The sequence below is a fragment of the Dromiciops gliroides genome, chromosome 2, assembly GCF_019393635.1.
Source record: "Dromiciops gliroides isolate mDroGli1 chromosome 2, mDroGli1.pri, whole genome shotgun sequence".
Classification (NCBI taxonomy): Eukaryota; Metazoa; Chordata; class Mammalia; order Microbiotheria; family Microbiotheriidae; genus Dromiciops; species Dromiciops gliroides.
In genome coordinates this window covers 350782429-350798385 of record NC_057862.1, presented here as the reverse complement: position 1 = coordinate 350798385, position 15957 = coordinate 350782429, and the positions used below count along the sequence as shown (strand labels likewise).

The following is a 15957-nucleotide window of genomic DNA, read 5'->3' as shown; positions in this document are numbered from 1 at the left end:
ATCTAACAGTGAAAGTCAAGGCATTAAATGTGCTCAGAATATCCTGAATAAAATCTGCCTTTAAGTAATTTTGGTGTTGATTCAGTACCTGAGACTACTTTGATTTCTAAAATTTCTTCAAAATAAATTTTATTTTTGTTGATTTTGCGTTCATATTATTTTTATTTCCCCATTCCTTACCCATATATCCATGATAGCAAAGATTAAAAAAGAAATTGGGGGGGTGGGAAGAAATACTTCCGTAAAACCATCAATACATCAGTTGTATCAGACAGCATATCCACTATTCCAAAATTTCTTAAATTGTGGAACACGACCCCATATGGGGTCACATAACTGAATGTGGGGGGTCATGAAAAAATTGGGCAGCAGTAAAAAGCTATGGGGGGCAGCTAGGTGGCGCAGTGGATAGAGCACCGGCCCTGGAGTCAGGAGTACCTGAGTTCAAATCCGACCTCAGACACTTAACACTTACTAGCTGTGTGACCCTGGGCAAGTCACTAACCCCAATTGCCTCACTAAAAAAAAAAAAAAAAGGCTATGTATATTTATTTGATATACCTACATACCTGGGTTCATGTAAAATTCCTCTGGCAAAAAGGGTCACGAGTGGAAAAAGTTAAGAAGCCCTGTACTATTCCACACCCATGGTTCCTTCTCTCCTCAAAGAGGGGAGGGAAGTACATTTTCTCTTGTGAGTTACCATGCTTCTGTGAAGATTTTATGTTCATTGTTTCTAACAATCTAGTTATGTACATTCACATACATAATTTATTAAGGCCTTACACAGTTAGTGGACATCTAGTCAATTTCTGGGGGTTTTTTGCTTCCTACAAGAAGGGCTGCTATTAATATGTATATGTGGTCTTTTTTTTTTTTTCTGTATTGAATCTCCTTGAGAGACATGCCTTGCTGTAGGATCTTTATGGGTTTGTGTGTGTGTGTGTGTGTGTGTTTTTGTTTGTTTGTTTGTTTTGTTTTTTTGTAATTTCTATCCCAACCTCTTTTGGCATCTGTTGGATGTGATAATTTGAGGTATAGTCAGTCAGTAAGTATTTTTTAATAGAATTTTGTTTTTTCCAATTACATGTAAAGATATTTTTATAAGATTTTGAGTTCATTTTTTTTCTCCTTCCCTTCCCTCCCTCCTCTCCATGATGGCAAGCAATTTGATATAGGTTATACATGTATAATCATGTTGAACATATTTCTACATTAGTCAAGTTGTGAAAGAACAATCATGACAAAAGGGGAAAACCAAGAAGAAAAAAAAAGTGAAAATAGTATGCTTCAGACTCCCTAGTCCTTTCTCTGAATGTGATAGCATTTTCCATTATGGAGTCTTTTGGAATTGCTCTTGGATCATTGTATTGCCTAAGAAGAGCCAAGTCTCTCACAGTTGATTCATCATACAATGTTTGCTGTTACTGTGTACAGTGTTCTTCTGGTTCTGTTCACTCAGCATCAGTTCGTGTAAGTCTTTCCATGATTTTTCTGAAATCTGCCTGCTCTCATTCTTATGGCACAAGTAGTATTTCTACTACATTCATATACCACACTTTGTTCAGCCATTCCCCAGTTGATGGGTATCCTCTCGATTTCCAATTCTTTGAATTCTTCTGGCTCTCATCACTTCTCATCTGTACTTTAACAATAGTGTTTTGACCAGTGTCCTGCTTCCTGTCCTAGCCTCTCTGTACTCTATCCTTTACAAAGCTACAAAATTGATGTCCTAAACATGGATCTGATCATGTCACTTTCCTCCTTACTTAAAATCTCCAATGACTCCTCATAGTTCTAGAATATATACTATATCTTCAGCCTGACATTTAAGGCCCTCTATAATATGGCTTCCACTTGCCTTTCTAGTCTTATATTATTCCTTTTATGTAGTTTCATGCAATTCTCTGTTCCAATTGAACTGGCCTGATAGCTATTCCCCATATATTAGTTGCTCTCTCTTAAAAATTCTTGCTCTCTCTCTCTTGCTCTCTCTCAATCTCCCTATCAGAATCATAATCATAACCTCCTTGATGGCAGGGATTGTTTTATTTTTTAATCCCCATCCCCTTGTGCATTAATAACTGTTTATTTGAATTCACTGATTTGACCTTTCAGTGTTACCTTGGGCAACTCCTTCCCCCTCTTTGGACCTGAGTTTGCTCCTCTGTAAAAAAGACCCAGTAAATCATACTTTTCTTTATCCTGAGACACATCCTCAAATGAGTTTGTTTTCTTTCCTGGGAATTCTGTCTTTGACATCCTTCAGATGTAGCCACTCACCCAGTAACTCCCTTTCATTTCTTCAGTTCTTTCTTCCTCTCTGAAAAGTTAATTGGCTTTATCTTTCCTCTTCCCAACCCTGCAATTCTCTTTATTCTTCAACAAACAGGAGCCTTGCTTAGTAACTGCCTCTAAATTCCAACATATTCCAATACCTGACTTCTGCCAGTACTCAGACTCCCTTTAACGAGCCAGGTATGGTGTCTCATCAAGAATGGACTGCAAATCAACAACACTCCTCATCACTAGACTATCTCCAGTGACCTAACTGCATTTTTATCTAGCATCCCCTATTTTTCAGGCCATCTTTTTTTTTAGTGAGTCAATTGGGGTTAAGTGACTTGCCCAGGGTCACACAGCTAGTAAGGCCGGATTTGAACTCAGGTACTCCTGACTCCAGGGCCGGTGCTCTATCCACTGTGCCACCTAGCTGCCCTGCTTCCCCCTATTTTTGATCCTCGGTGTGTCAGTTCCACTTTTTTGCTTTTTTTTCTCTTTTCAGCTGGAAATCCCCCTGAAACCTAGGAGAAGGGATTGTAGAGTCAGCCTACTGGGCCAGGTTTTTGGGAGTCAGAAGATGGGTTTGAAGTCAGGCTTTGCTACTCAGTACCTTGGCTACTTCAGCCCACATCTTAATCAGCCTCTCTGTACCGCCAGTTTCAATTCTGGCATTTAATAAACACCAGCTCTTTGCATGGTACCTTACTGGGCACCAGAGACAGAGGAAAAACAATCTGTTCCCTGGCACCGTATATTTTACTGGCAAAATGAGAGTGTTAGAATCTGTAAGAGCTAGAATTTAATCCTTGGTTTTAAGGCTTTGGAACCCCTACTCTATGAACAGGACTCTACGATTTTAGGCCAAGGAAGAGGACAAATATCTGGACAAAGACCCTTCACACCCTGCCTTCCCGCCCCCTACTCCCCCAACTATGACAGGGCCAAATCAGAGGCCCCGATCTCTAGAGATAGAAGGCAAGTTGGCTTATAAGAAGGTTGGGGGGGGGCGGTAGGGATTTTGTGGGGCTATATGCCCAATGACAGGTTGGGTCTCTGAGAGTCCGCAAGAAGGGTGACCAAAGAGAAACTGAAAGCTAGGATGGGCGCGCGGATTCGCCAATGGAAGTTGTGGGGCGGGGCCAGGTCTAGGCAGCAGCCTATGGATTCGCCCGTGGGAGTCTTTCCCTCTCTCCTCCCCGCCACCACGCCCCCCTCCTCCTTTCAGGTAGGCTGCAGATAGCTGGGGCTGGCCACCGGTGTGCCAAGGCTGGGGAGCGGTGGCCGCAGGGTCTTCCACCGGCGCTGCGCTGACCTCCCGCTGCCCAGCCTAGGCCGGCCCCCGCCTAGAGCAGCCTCATGGCGGGCGCCGCTGTGCTTCTCATCACCCTGGTGGCCTTGGCTGCCGCGTCTAGAGATACCCCGCCCAGGAAAATCGGTATCCTGCGAGAGCGCCGGGGGCGGAGCAGCGGGGGTTGCGGGGGGATGGAGAGGGACCAGGCCCGGAGGATGAAGGGGATCCTGGAGGATGGGGAAAGGCACGCAATGAATGGGAGGAGGATGGGGAAGGTCCCGGACACGGAGGATGGGGAGGATGGAGAGGATGGAGGAAGATGGAACAAGACCAGGCCATTGATGAAGGGGAGAATGGGGAAGTGCAGGCCATGCATATGAGAGAGGATGGGGAAGGGCTAGGCCGTGGATAAAGTCGAGAATGCCCAGATCCCCAGATGATGAGGAGGATGCCGAAGATACAGGCCTGGATGAGGGCAAGGATGAGGGATTCACGTGGGAATCCTAGGCAAGGGACTGAAGCTGAGACTGGGGACGGTGGGGCCATAGGGATAGTGGGGCAAGGCTCAGGGACTGATGCTTCGGGAAGCAGCAGGCTAGGCATGCAGTCTCAGGTGGGTCGGGTAGTAGGGAGTGGGGCTGACATCCGTGTAGAAGGTCCCAGGAACTGGGGAAGGACCAGTGGATGAATCCAGGAAGTGTCAAAGATTTAGAACGATCTGGTCTTTGTAACCTCTTCCTTCTGTAGCTTCTCTCTCCTCCCTCCCTCCTGCCACTCCCCTGCTCCGTAGTTCTGTTTGCAAGGGCTAGCAGAACTGCACTTCCTCTCCTCTGCAATAGCCTTTCAGATATTTGAAGACCATACTTGCCCACACTATTCCAATAGGTTTCTTATCGAGTTGTCTCTCACCCTCCAATCTTTCCTCCTGTAACATCCTTCTCAAGCTACCAAATTAAATTTAATGAACTAAAGCATCATCATTTATGTGAGGTCACTTGAAAACCTCTTAACTGGCTTTTCACGCTTCCTGAATAAAGTCTGACCTCCTGATCTGCCTGCAACTTCTTCCCCAGTCTAGCTTTAACCTGTCTTTTCAACCTTATCTTGCACTGTTACTCTTCACACTCCACATTCTTGCCATGCTGAACTCCTTGCCATCCCCGCATGTTGTCCTATCTTTTTCCCCCTTTTAACTCTAAAATTATGTGATTCCATCTCTGTCAATTATAATCCTTCTTGTTTTTCAAAGCCCCACTCTAGTACTACTTCCTATATGATTTCTTCCCCAAGCCCTTCAGCTGAAAAGAATCTCTCAGATCTTCTAGCATTTTTTTGGTCCTCTTATTTGAACTTAACATTGTTCTAAGTTGTGTAAGTGTTATCTTTGTCCATGTCCTACCCTTCCTACTAGAGTGTAGGTATCCCAGATTTTAGAATTTAAAAAGACATTAGAGATCATTGGGGCTAAAACCAATTTTTTTTGGTTTTGTGGGACAATGAGGGTCAAGTGACTTGTCCAAGGTCACACAGCTAGTAAGTGTCAAGTGTCTGAGACTGGATTTGAACTCAGGTCCTCCTGAATCCAGGGCCTGTGCTTTATCCACTGTGCCACCTAGCTGTCCCCACCTTTTTTTTTTTATTTTAATAGAAAAGGAAACTGAAGTTTACATAACTTGCCCAAGGTTGCACTGATAGTAATCGCAGAACTGAGATTCAAGTCCAGATCCTTTAATTGCAAACTCAGTGCTTTCCAGTATGCTATAATATGAGCTTTCTGAATTCAGAATTCATGATGCCTTAGTCAGCTCTGTATCTCCTCCAACTTAGTTTAGCACAAGGCTTTGTATATAAACAATGTTTAATAATGATTCTTTTTTTAAATAAATGATTCTTGAATGAATAAGTGATTTAAAAGCAAAAGTTCTGTTTGCTTATGACCTTTTTTCCTTTCATCATTCCCCTCTGTTCCTTGGTGTCCTCGTCTCGCTTATCTTTCTCTCTCTATGCTTGCTAACAGCGGTTGTGGGAGCTGGAATTGGGGGCTCAGCAGCAGCCCATTTCCTTCAGCAGCTCTTTGGGCCACGGGTACAGATCGATGTGTATGAGAAGGGCACAGTTGGAGGCCGCCTGGCTACCATCACTGTCAACAAACAGCAATATGAAAGTGGTGGTGCCTCATTCAATTCCTTCAGCTTGCACATGCAGGACTTTGTTAAACTCCTGGGTAAGTGAGGGCTACAGCAACTGTCTAGGGGTGCCAGGGGAAGGTTCAAGGACTGTAAGGAAACTTAAAGATCCTCTATTCTCTGGGCAGTATTCGAACCTAGATCTTCTCACTCCAATTCTGATATTCTTTGAGCTGAACCTCTGATATTCTCCCAACTCTTAAGACCCTATAATTCTCTGAATTAATAGACTACAGGACAGTTATCCTATATGATGAGAAATACTTCTTCCAGGTTGTATAATGGGAAAGGTTAATTGGCATAATTATTAAGGATAGTGTTTGTTTTAATAATTGAGTTCATGGGAAATCTGCCCTGGCCCCTACATTAGCCCTAGTCTTAACCTTTTAGTGTGTTAGCCCTCTAAGGCTTACAGAAGAGGTGCTGATTGATATTGCAAGAAGGGGGTTTCCTTCTCTAGGAGTTTCCTTCACCAGTGAGATCACAGGTCTAGTCTTTGTCCCTATCCCTTCATGATAGCTGGTACAAGTCTTAGACTTGGTATCTGTAGAGTTCGAGGTTCCAGCTTATTATTGGATCTTAGGACCAAGATGAGTATACCTAAACCCTCATATTGGTGCTGAAACCTTGAAGGATAATCCCTGAATCTCCATGGTTAAGGATTTTGGGGCAGGCATGAATTTTCAAAGGCAAGCATATTTATATAATATTGTGCTTGAGACTTGGATCCTGGGTACCACACTGACTCTATTCTGTGATCATCAGCAAAGCCTTCTACTAGATAAGGGTTAGCCCTTAAAGTGATTTCATTGAATAAAACCACAGACTCTTTCTTTGGCTTCTTCCCCACTCCATTCCCTCATTTTCCCAAAAGGCTTACAAGGCCATAATCAGCAACTTGAACAATAATAGATCTGTAAGGTTTATGATGCTCTTACCTCACAACAACTCTGAGGTAGGTATTGAACATACTTTAGATATGAAGAATCTAGAAAACAAGAGAGGTGAAGGGTTTTGCCCATGATCGCACAGCTAGTAAGTACTGGAGCCCAATTTTGAACTCAGGCCTCCTTATTTTGAGTGTGGTTCTCTCCCTACTGCTCTAGGCAGGATCAACAGACTTGGGACTGTAAATTTGGACTTGTGAGAATTGGTTGAAATAAAGGGAGGTGTTAAGTCTGGAAAAGAGACATCAGTAGAAGGACTTGATCTCTACCTTCAAGTATTTGAAAGGTTGTGATTATTCTGCTTGAATCCAGAGATCAGAACTAAGGCAGTTAGGTGTCACAGTGGATAGAGTATAGGCTTGGAGTCATGAAGATCTGAGTTTGAATCTGGCCTCAGATATTTATTAGCTGTGTGTCTCTGGGCAAATCCCTTAATCTCTCTCTGCCTCTGTTTCTTCATCTCTAAATGGGGATAATATTAATATAATTTCCTTCAAAGGGTTGTTTTAAGGAGCAAGTGAGATAACATATATAAAGCACTTTAAACCTAAAGTGGTATATGAATGCTTACTACTATTATTATAAGTTGTAGAGAGACAGATTTTGGTTTTCATATGAAGGTAAGCTGTCCTCAAGTGGAATGGACTGTTTGGGGAAAGTTTTCAAGCAGAGGCTGGATGTTTGCTTGTAGTAGTTGAATGAGATACTCTTTGAACTCTCTTCAATCCCTGAGAGTCTTTCTTTGAAACACTCCCCAAGCCCTTCAGAACTTTTTGCATCGATGTCCATATTGAAAATCCTCATCATCAGCTTGAATTCTCCCAACCCTGAACCATCTCTGAACAGGAGCTGAGTGGCTTCTTTGTCTTTTCAGGTCTGAAGCAGCGGCGGGAGGTAGCAGGCAAGAGTGCCATATTTGGTGGCGAGCAGCTTATTCTGGAAGAGACGGATTGGTACCTGCTAAACCTTTTCCGGGTCTGGTGGCACTATGGCATCAGTTTCCTTCGGCTGCAGATGTGGGTAGAGGAAGTCATGGAAAAGTTTATGAGGTGTGGCCCTGTGGAGAACTTGGTGAGAACATTCCATTTTAAATAGACTGGCCAGAGATGGCTTGGGTGAGAACCAGTTTCAGATATTTACTTTTGAGCAAAAAGGATGTAGAATTAGCTACATTAGCACAGATATTAGAAAAGAGGCCTAGAATGAGAACTGCTAATTTTGTGAGGTGATAGTCTTGATGTAATGAAAGAAGAAAAACACTGAATGTGGACTAGTAGGACTTTAGTTCCAATCTTGGCTCTGCTGCTTACTACTTAATTGACACTGGGAAAGTCACTTAGCTTCTTTGGGCCTCAGTTTCTCCATCTGTAAATTGCGATTGGATTGTATCCCCTCTGATGTCCCTGACAGCTTGGAAACATATTAACTTATATTTTGTGTGTTTAGCTTAGGCTTTGTGCCCAGAACTGTGATGGGCTTACTAGATATGGGCTATAAAAGAAGTTTAATCATGATGACAGTAATTATAATGCCTATTTCTATAATGTTTTGTCATTTATAAATCTCTTTCCTCACAACAGCTCTGTAAGTTAGGCAATACAAGTTGTATTATTGTCATCTTACAGCTGGATAAACTGTGGCACAGAGAGAGTCAGTGACTTCCTATGGATCACATAGCTAGCTAGCGAAGTAGGAAGATCTAGAGGATCCAAGGTGTTTTCTGTCCTCAGATAGCTTACTGGTAACCATATTGGTTTGACTCTACTTTTTTCTTTTCTTTTTGTGTATCTAGCTTGATAAAAACCTGAGTATGGCCTATAATAAATCAATCAACAAGCATTGATTTAAAATACATTTTCGTTGTTATCTTTTGCTTTTATAGATTAAATTTCCCCTTGTATACTTCTGCAAAGAAGTAGGGAGAGGTATCTTCTCTTATCTTTTCTTTGGGACCACATCTTTTATTTGTAATTTTCAAAATTCCTTTTTAAAGTTTTTTTTCTTGGTTGTCCTTTCCATTTCCATTTCAAAAGTTTTATTAAGTACCTACTATGTATCAGACATGCTAGGTGGTTGAGGTACAACAACAAGAATGAAACAATCCTTACTTTTAAGGAACTTAGGTTGTGACTAGGGAGATATACATATATTAATATATAGAGAATTAATATACCAATGTACATTTCTCCTTTCAAATAGTTCTTATTTTTAGGGTTCTGCTCCATATTTCATTCTTTGAGCACTCATGCAGATTAGATTGTAGTCATAGCTGAAAGGGACTTTAGACATCTCATTTACTCTAATCCCTTTATTTAATGGATGGGGAAAACTGAACCCAAGTCGCTAAATGACTTAAGATCATGGAATTTCAAAACCTCAGTCTCCTCATGTGTAAAATGGGGATAATCTAATAACAGTTGTACTACCTACTTCAAAGAGATGCTTTGAAAAAAGTGCTTTGTAAATCACAAAGAACCAGAGCAATATGACTTCTTGTTATTATAAATTTAGAGGAGGGTGTTATATCTAGTGGAGGTAGTTGGGGAAGGAGAAAGTAGCACTTGAACTGGATTTAGAAGGATATATAATAATACTATGATAGATACATCTAGTTAGAGTTAAAGGCGGGAATGTGGTACATTGCCGGTATTGGGAATGGAATAAACAGCAGAACAGATTTAAGGAAGCAGAAGACATGAGTGGTGAACAGAAAGTTTAGTTTGGCTGGAGTGTAGGCTACATAAAAAGGAAAAGTAACGTTAGAATGGGGCTAAATTGTTGAAAACCTTGAATGCCAAGATAAGGAGCTTAATCTTATTTTATTAGCAGTGGGGGAGAGGAGGGAAGGGGTCGTTTAAGGTTTTTGAGTAAGTAACATTGTGTAAAGGATGTGTATTGGTAAGACTATTCTGTAAATGTGTTTATAGGATTTAGAACTGTGTTTTGAAGACTGGCTAAGGTTTTTATAGAGACAGCTGGCAAGGGGAATAGAGTAGAGAGAGTGGTTCATTCCAGGTAAAGGGAATAACATAAGCAACGGAATAGACTACAGAAGTATGAGATGTGTTTTGGAAAGAGCAAGCTCAATTTAACTAGAGCCCCTGAGATCATATAATCTCGTCCCTTCATTTTATAGATGAGAAAGCTTATTAAAGAGGAGAAACTGGAGGCAAAGAGCCTAATTACATGTTAGCCAGTAGGCATTTATTAAACACCTACTCTGTGCCAGGCACTGTGGTAAGCGGTAGAGATGCAAAGGAAGGCAAAAGACAGCCCCTGTGCTTACGGAGCTCACAGTCTAATTGGGGGAAGGCCCCACGTAAAACAAAGCTGAAAAGGTTGAGGGAGAAGGTACCTGGCTCAGGGGTATGTTGAAATTTTGTAGCCAGGTCATGTCTGGGCCCCTTCTGTAAGTGGAAGATCTAGGAAGTAGTCTCTTCTATCTACCTTCCACTCCCACCAGTTAGAGACAGGGGCAAGGAGTACTGAGCACCTGTGAGTTTGAGTTGATCCCACCTTGCAGAAAATGAGTTTTTGGAGGCAATGATGCAATGATGTGAACTCCAGGAGAGCAGCCAGGAAGGAAATTTTTGCAGTTGGTTGCTTGCTTTGATCCCTAGTTAACCTTACAGACTCAGCTCAAGCTTCATCTTCTTACAGAAAAAGCCTTTAACAAGGTACAAGACTCATTTATACTAAAATCCCTACAAAGTATAAGCAAATGTATTTTTCTAAAGCCAAAAGCAAGCATCACACATGGTAGGGATACACTAGAACCTTTTCTTTTCTTTCTCTTCTTTTCTTTTCTTTTTCTTTCTTTTTTTTTTTTTGTGGGGCAATAGGGGTTAAGTCACTTGCCCAGGGTCACACAGCTAGTTAGTGTCAAGTGTCTGAGGCTGAATTTGAACTCAGTTCCTCCTGAATCCAGGGCTGGTGCTTTATTCACTGCGCCACCTAGCTGCCCCCTAGAACCTTTTCTAATAAATATGGGAGCAAAGCTAAGATACTCACTCTCCCCACTATTTTTTTTTTAGTGAGGCAATTGGGGTTAAGTGACTTGCCCAGGGTCACACAGCTAGTAAGTGTTAAGTGTCTGAGGCCGGATTTGAACTCAGGTACTCCTGACTCCAGGGCCAGTGCTCTATCCACTGTGCCACCTAGCTGCCCCCTCTCCCCACTATTATTTTATATAGTTCTGGAAATGCTATCGATATCAATAACATAAGAGAAAGAAATTAAATGTATATAGATATAGGAGAGAAAACTATTCCTATTTGTTGATAATATAATGGTATACTTAAAAAAATCCTAGGAATCAGCAAAGATACTAATTGAGACAATTAATAGTTTCATCAAAATTGCAAGCTACAAAATAAACCCTTGAAAATCAACTGGATTTCTATATTAGGATAACAGAATCCAAGAATAAATAATAGAATGGAAAATCATTCCAAATAACTACGAAATGCACAAAGTATCTGGGAATCAGACTACCAAAGCACACAAAAATCTCATATGGATTCAATGACAGAGTCTTCCTTTAATAAAGAACAACTTAAATGGCTGGGGAAATATTTATTGCTCATGGCTAGTCTATGCCAATATAATAAAAATGACAATGCTACCAAAATTAATTTATACTTTTAGGGCTATACCAATAGAATACCAAAGAGATAGTTTATAGAACTCTATAAAATAATAAAATCCATTTGGGAAAAGAAAGATCTAGAGTCAAGGGGAATGATGAAAAGAAATATAGATGAAGGGGGAATATCACTTCTAGACCTCATATTGTATAATAAAGCAACAGTTATCAAAGCCACCATATGGTATTAGTTAAAAAATAGAGAGGTAGAGGAATGAAAGAGACCAGACAAGGGAGAATCAGAAACAATGGAACTCAATATCCTAGTGTTTGATAAACAGAAAAACTGGGAAAACTAGAAAGTAGTTGGCCAGAAATGAGACTAATACCTTACACCATCTTCTACAATACATTCTAAATGGATATGTGACATTAATATTAAAGCTCATACTATTAAAAATTTAGGAGAGAAGCAGATCCTATACCTCTCAGAGCACTGGGTAGGAGATGAATTCTTAATAAAACAACTGATAGAGGCAATTTCAAAAGATAAATATATCACTTAAAGTACAAGAAACCAAAAGCTTCTGTACAGACAAAATTAATGCCCCTAGGATAAAAAGGGAAGCGAATGGGAAAAGTCTCTGTCTCAAGCTTCATTTTCTACATGAAGATTATGCCCTGATCCCCAGCCAGCTGTTAGTGCCCTTCTTCTCCCAACTACATTTTGTATATTTTCCATATACATACGTATATAAATGTATGTATATAAGTATGTATGTGTATATGTATATATATATGTATATATGCAGGTATGTTTGTGTGAACATACACACACTATGTCTCTCCTGTTAGAATGTCACACTTTAGCTTCCTTAGTGTTTGGCACATAGGTCCTTTAAAAATACTTGTTGATTGGGCAGCTAGGTGGTACAGTGGATTCAGCCCTGGATTCAGGAGGACCTGAGTTCAAATCCAGCCTCAGACACTTGACACTTACTAGCTGTGTGACCCTGGGCAAATCACTTAACCCTCATTGCCCCACTAAAAAAATACTTGTTGATTGATTGATGTATATTATTGTTAAGCATATGATGATGAAGTACTTGAACTATGGTGATAGTTCCGAGTTTGATACACAGAAAATAAGGAGAATGAGAAGAGGGTTCTAATAGCTGATATTTACATAGCATTTTAAAGTTTGAAAAGCACTGTACATTTTCTCATTTCATCTTCATTACAGCCCTATGAAGTAAGTAATACAAGTACTGTTCTCTCCATTTTACACATGAGGAAACTGAGGCTGAAAGAGGGGAAAATGACTTGTCCAGCATTACGCAGCTAGTAAGTTGTGGAGCTGAGATTCAAGCCCAGGTCTCTAGTTTCCAAATCCAGTGTTCTTTCTATCACATTGCCTCACATCAACTTTCTTCCCAAGTCCTTTGCGTCCAGGAGTTATAGGGCGTTCCATATGTTTTCTCCTCCCACCCCCTAGCCTGGTAGAGTGACTCAGCAATGCTTCTGTTTGGGATGGACTTATAAGCCTGAGCTCTGGTTGGGGGTTCCTTCCTTTTTTTTCAGGGTATATAAGTACCAGGCCCATGGCTATGCCTTTTCAGGAGTAGAGGAGCTGTTGTATTCAGTGGGTGAATATACCTTTATCAACATGACCCAGCGCTCTGTGGCAGAATGTCTGCTAGAAGTGGGAGTTACCCAGCGCTTCATTGATGAAGTGATCACAGCTCTGCTGCGTGCCAGTTATGGGCAATCTGCAACAATGGCAGCCTTTGCAGGTGAGCCTCAGGCCTTCACCCTCTTTTTCCACTCTCTCTCAAGTGGAAGGCTCTCCATGACTTTTCCAGGGACATCTTCTGCTCATTTTTTCAGGAACCATAGTAGACAGTGTTTGATGAGTTGACCATTTATTAAGAAATTAACCTCTCCACCCTATTGGCCTTCAGAGTAAAATGACCACATCTTTCTCTCAATTTCCTCCAGGGGCAATGTCACTTGCTGGAATACAGGGGAACCTGTGGGCTGTGGAAGGGGGCAATAAGCTAGTATGTTCAGGCTTGCTGAAGCTGACTAAGGCCAATGTGATACACGCGAGGGTGACCTCTGTGGCCCTGCACAACACAGGTGAGTGGCCAAGAAACCAAAGGCAGGAAGTAGATAGAATTAAAGGGTAGAAAAAGGTCACTGTAATGTCTCAGAGGCTTTGACACTTTTGCCTCTTGGATCCCTAAACCCTATTTTGTGAGTAACCAGGGAAACAAACCCAGTTGAAGGCAGCTGCAGTAGTGATTTCCAACACCAGAGGGCACTGTCTTCATGGAGTATTGCTTCTGGTCACAGGATCATTCATGCATTGTTAGAATAAGAAGGGCCCTTTGAAATCTTAGGCCAAGCCCTTCCTTTTACAGATGTGGATTGAGGCCCTGACAAGGGAAGTGATTTGCCCAAGATCCCACAGCCTCTTAGTGGCAGTGTCAGGCCTAACATTATGAGGACTTTGCTCCTACCCAGTACATGCCTCTTTCCACTGCACTTTTTTCTCTGTTGAGTTGTTTCTTAGGAAATCTTTCATTGGTTTCATCTTCTCTGGAGTATCATTGGCCTTTTGCAGATCCTAAGACAAAGAGAATAACCTTGTTGTGCTCCTTGGAAAATCAAGGGAAGGCACTATTGGGATTTGAGAAGGTGACAGTGATTTAAAAATGGGGGTAGTGTGAGTTAGGAGGAGTTGTACCCTGAAAAGAAGAGCAATTTGAAAGGGGAATTCTTCAGAGTTACTAATGAAAATGAGTGTTGCTAGAACTGACAGGTCCACAGCCTGACCAGGGCAGTCTTAATGGTTAGTAGTCCCTTTGCAGTGAAGCACTGCTAATCCTGTCTACTTGTAGAGTGTGCTTTTCAGGATGTGTGGTATATACTATGTGATCTGATCCTACATACTCTGAAAGGTAGAGAGGAGAGAGAGTACCTTCACTGTACATGTGAGAAAATAACTGGGAGGTGAGGTGATTTGTACAGCCACACAGCACATTAATGAAGAAATTGGGATAATAACTGATAATTATATAGTAAATTTTACAAAGAATCTTATATGCATTTGTCTTCAATACATACATTATTTCTCTTGAACTTCACAACTCCCTGGTGAAGTAGATACTTTTTGTATAAATATTATTATTCGCATTTTACAGATGAGAACACTGAGTTCCAAAAGGGTTAAGTGAGTTGTCCATGGTTATAGTAAGTGTTTCAGACAGCATGTGAAACCAGATCTCCTGATTCCAAGTCAAGTATTTGGTATTTTATTATATGCTCCAGTAGGCATGTAGGGTAGTAAGTAGGTTGTATCCAAGAGGTAAGTTGATCTTTGTTCTCTCTCATCTCTCTCCTCAGAAGGGAGAGCCCTTTATCAAGTATGGTATGAGAAGGAGGATAAAATGCATTCAGACTTCTATGATATTGTAGTCATTGCTACTCCGCTCTATGTGGGCAGTAACAGCAACATCACTTTCGACGGCTTTCAGCCTCCCTTTGAAGAGTTTGTTGGTTCCTTCCAATCCACCGTCACCTCACTGGTCCATGGCTACCTCAACTCCTCCTACTTTGGCTTTCCCGACCCTAAGCTTTTCCCTTTTGCCAGCATTCTTTCCACAGATGCCCCCAACCTCTTCTTCTGTGCCCTGGACAACATGTGCCCTGTCAACATCTCAGCTACCTTCCGAAGGAAACAGCCACAGGAGGCGGCCATTTGGCGAGTCCTGTCCCCCCAACCCCTGGAACGTCCCCAGCTGAAGAGCCTTTTCCGTTCCTATTATTCAGTCCAGACAGCACAATGGCAGGCCTATCCGCAGTATAACTCCCGGATGGCTACACCACTGTTTGCCCTCCATGACCAGCTCTTCTACCTCAATGCCCTAGAGTGGGTAGCCAGTTCTGTGGAAATAAGTGCTGTGGCTGCTAAAAATGTGGCCCTCTTGGCCTACAACCGCTGGTATCAAGACCTGGATAAGATAGATCAGAAGGACTTAATACACAAAATTAAGACTGAATTGTGAGAAGACTAGAAGATGGAGAGATGGGTAGGAGTCTGGAACTCCCTTCATTTGTCTAATAAATACTGGTTAAGCACTTGCTTCATGTGCAGTCCTGTACTCGAGGCTTAATAGTATGCAGATGTGGATAAAACGGCCCCTGTCCTCATGGAGCTGAAGGTGCCCTGTAATGATGGTTCTTGATCCTAAATCAGTGATAGCTTCTAAAGCAATGAGAAACCTGCGTCCCATACACTCAATATGTCTTGTGTGACCCTTTCTCTCTCCTGTGTCAGACCTTTCTGCTTGCCTTTCATGGATTTGGGGGGATAGTTGCCTTCAGGGGAAGGGGGATTTGAGGCAAAATCACACCTCTTTTATTTATTTAATTTTAAATAAAAATGAGTCTTCTAAATCTGCTATTGACTTAACTCCTGATTTCCTGATTGAATAGTAAAATAAGACTCAGAGTGGGTTTGGAGGTAGGGGTGGGAAGACTGTAGTAGCATAGATTTAGCCACATACCTAACCTTAGAAATCATCTGGTCCAGTATTTCTTAACCTTTTTTGTCTCATGGAACCCTTTGGCAGTCTGGTGAAGCCTATGGACCCCTTCTCA

General features: G+C 41.6%; 1 protein-coding gene across 1 annotated transcript; it reads left to right on the top strand.

Moving 5' to 3' along the window:
* The first annotated feature begins 1608 nt into the window (after positions 1-1608).
* PCYOX1L (prenylcysteine oxidase 1 like) lies at positions 1609-15749 on the top strand. The gene is made up of 6 exons (XM_043987124.1): positions 1609-3718; positions 5592-5798; positions 7582-7756; positions 12874-13085; positions 13291-13431; positions 14701-15749. The coding sequence occupies exons 1-6, from the start codon at positions 3640-3642 to the stop codon at positions 15360-15362; spliced, it is 1476 nt and encodes a 491-aa protein (XP_043843059.1). The 5' UTR covers positions 1609-3639; the 3' UTR covers positions 15363-15749.
* Positions 15750-15957: the final 208 nt, after the last annotated feature.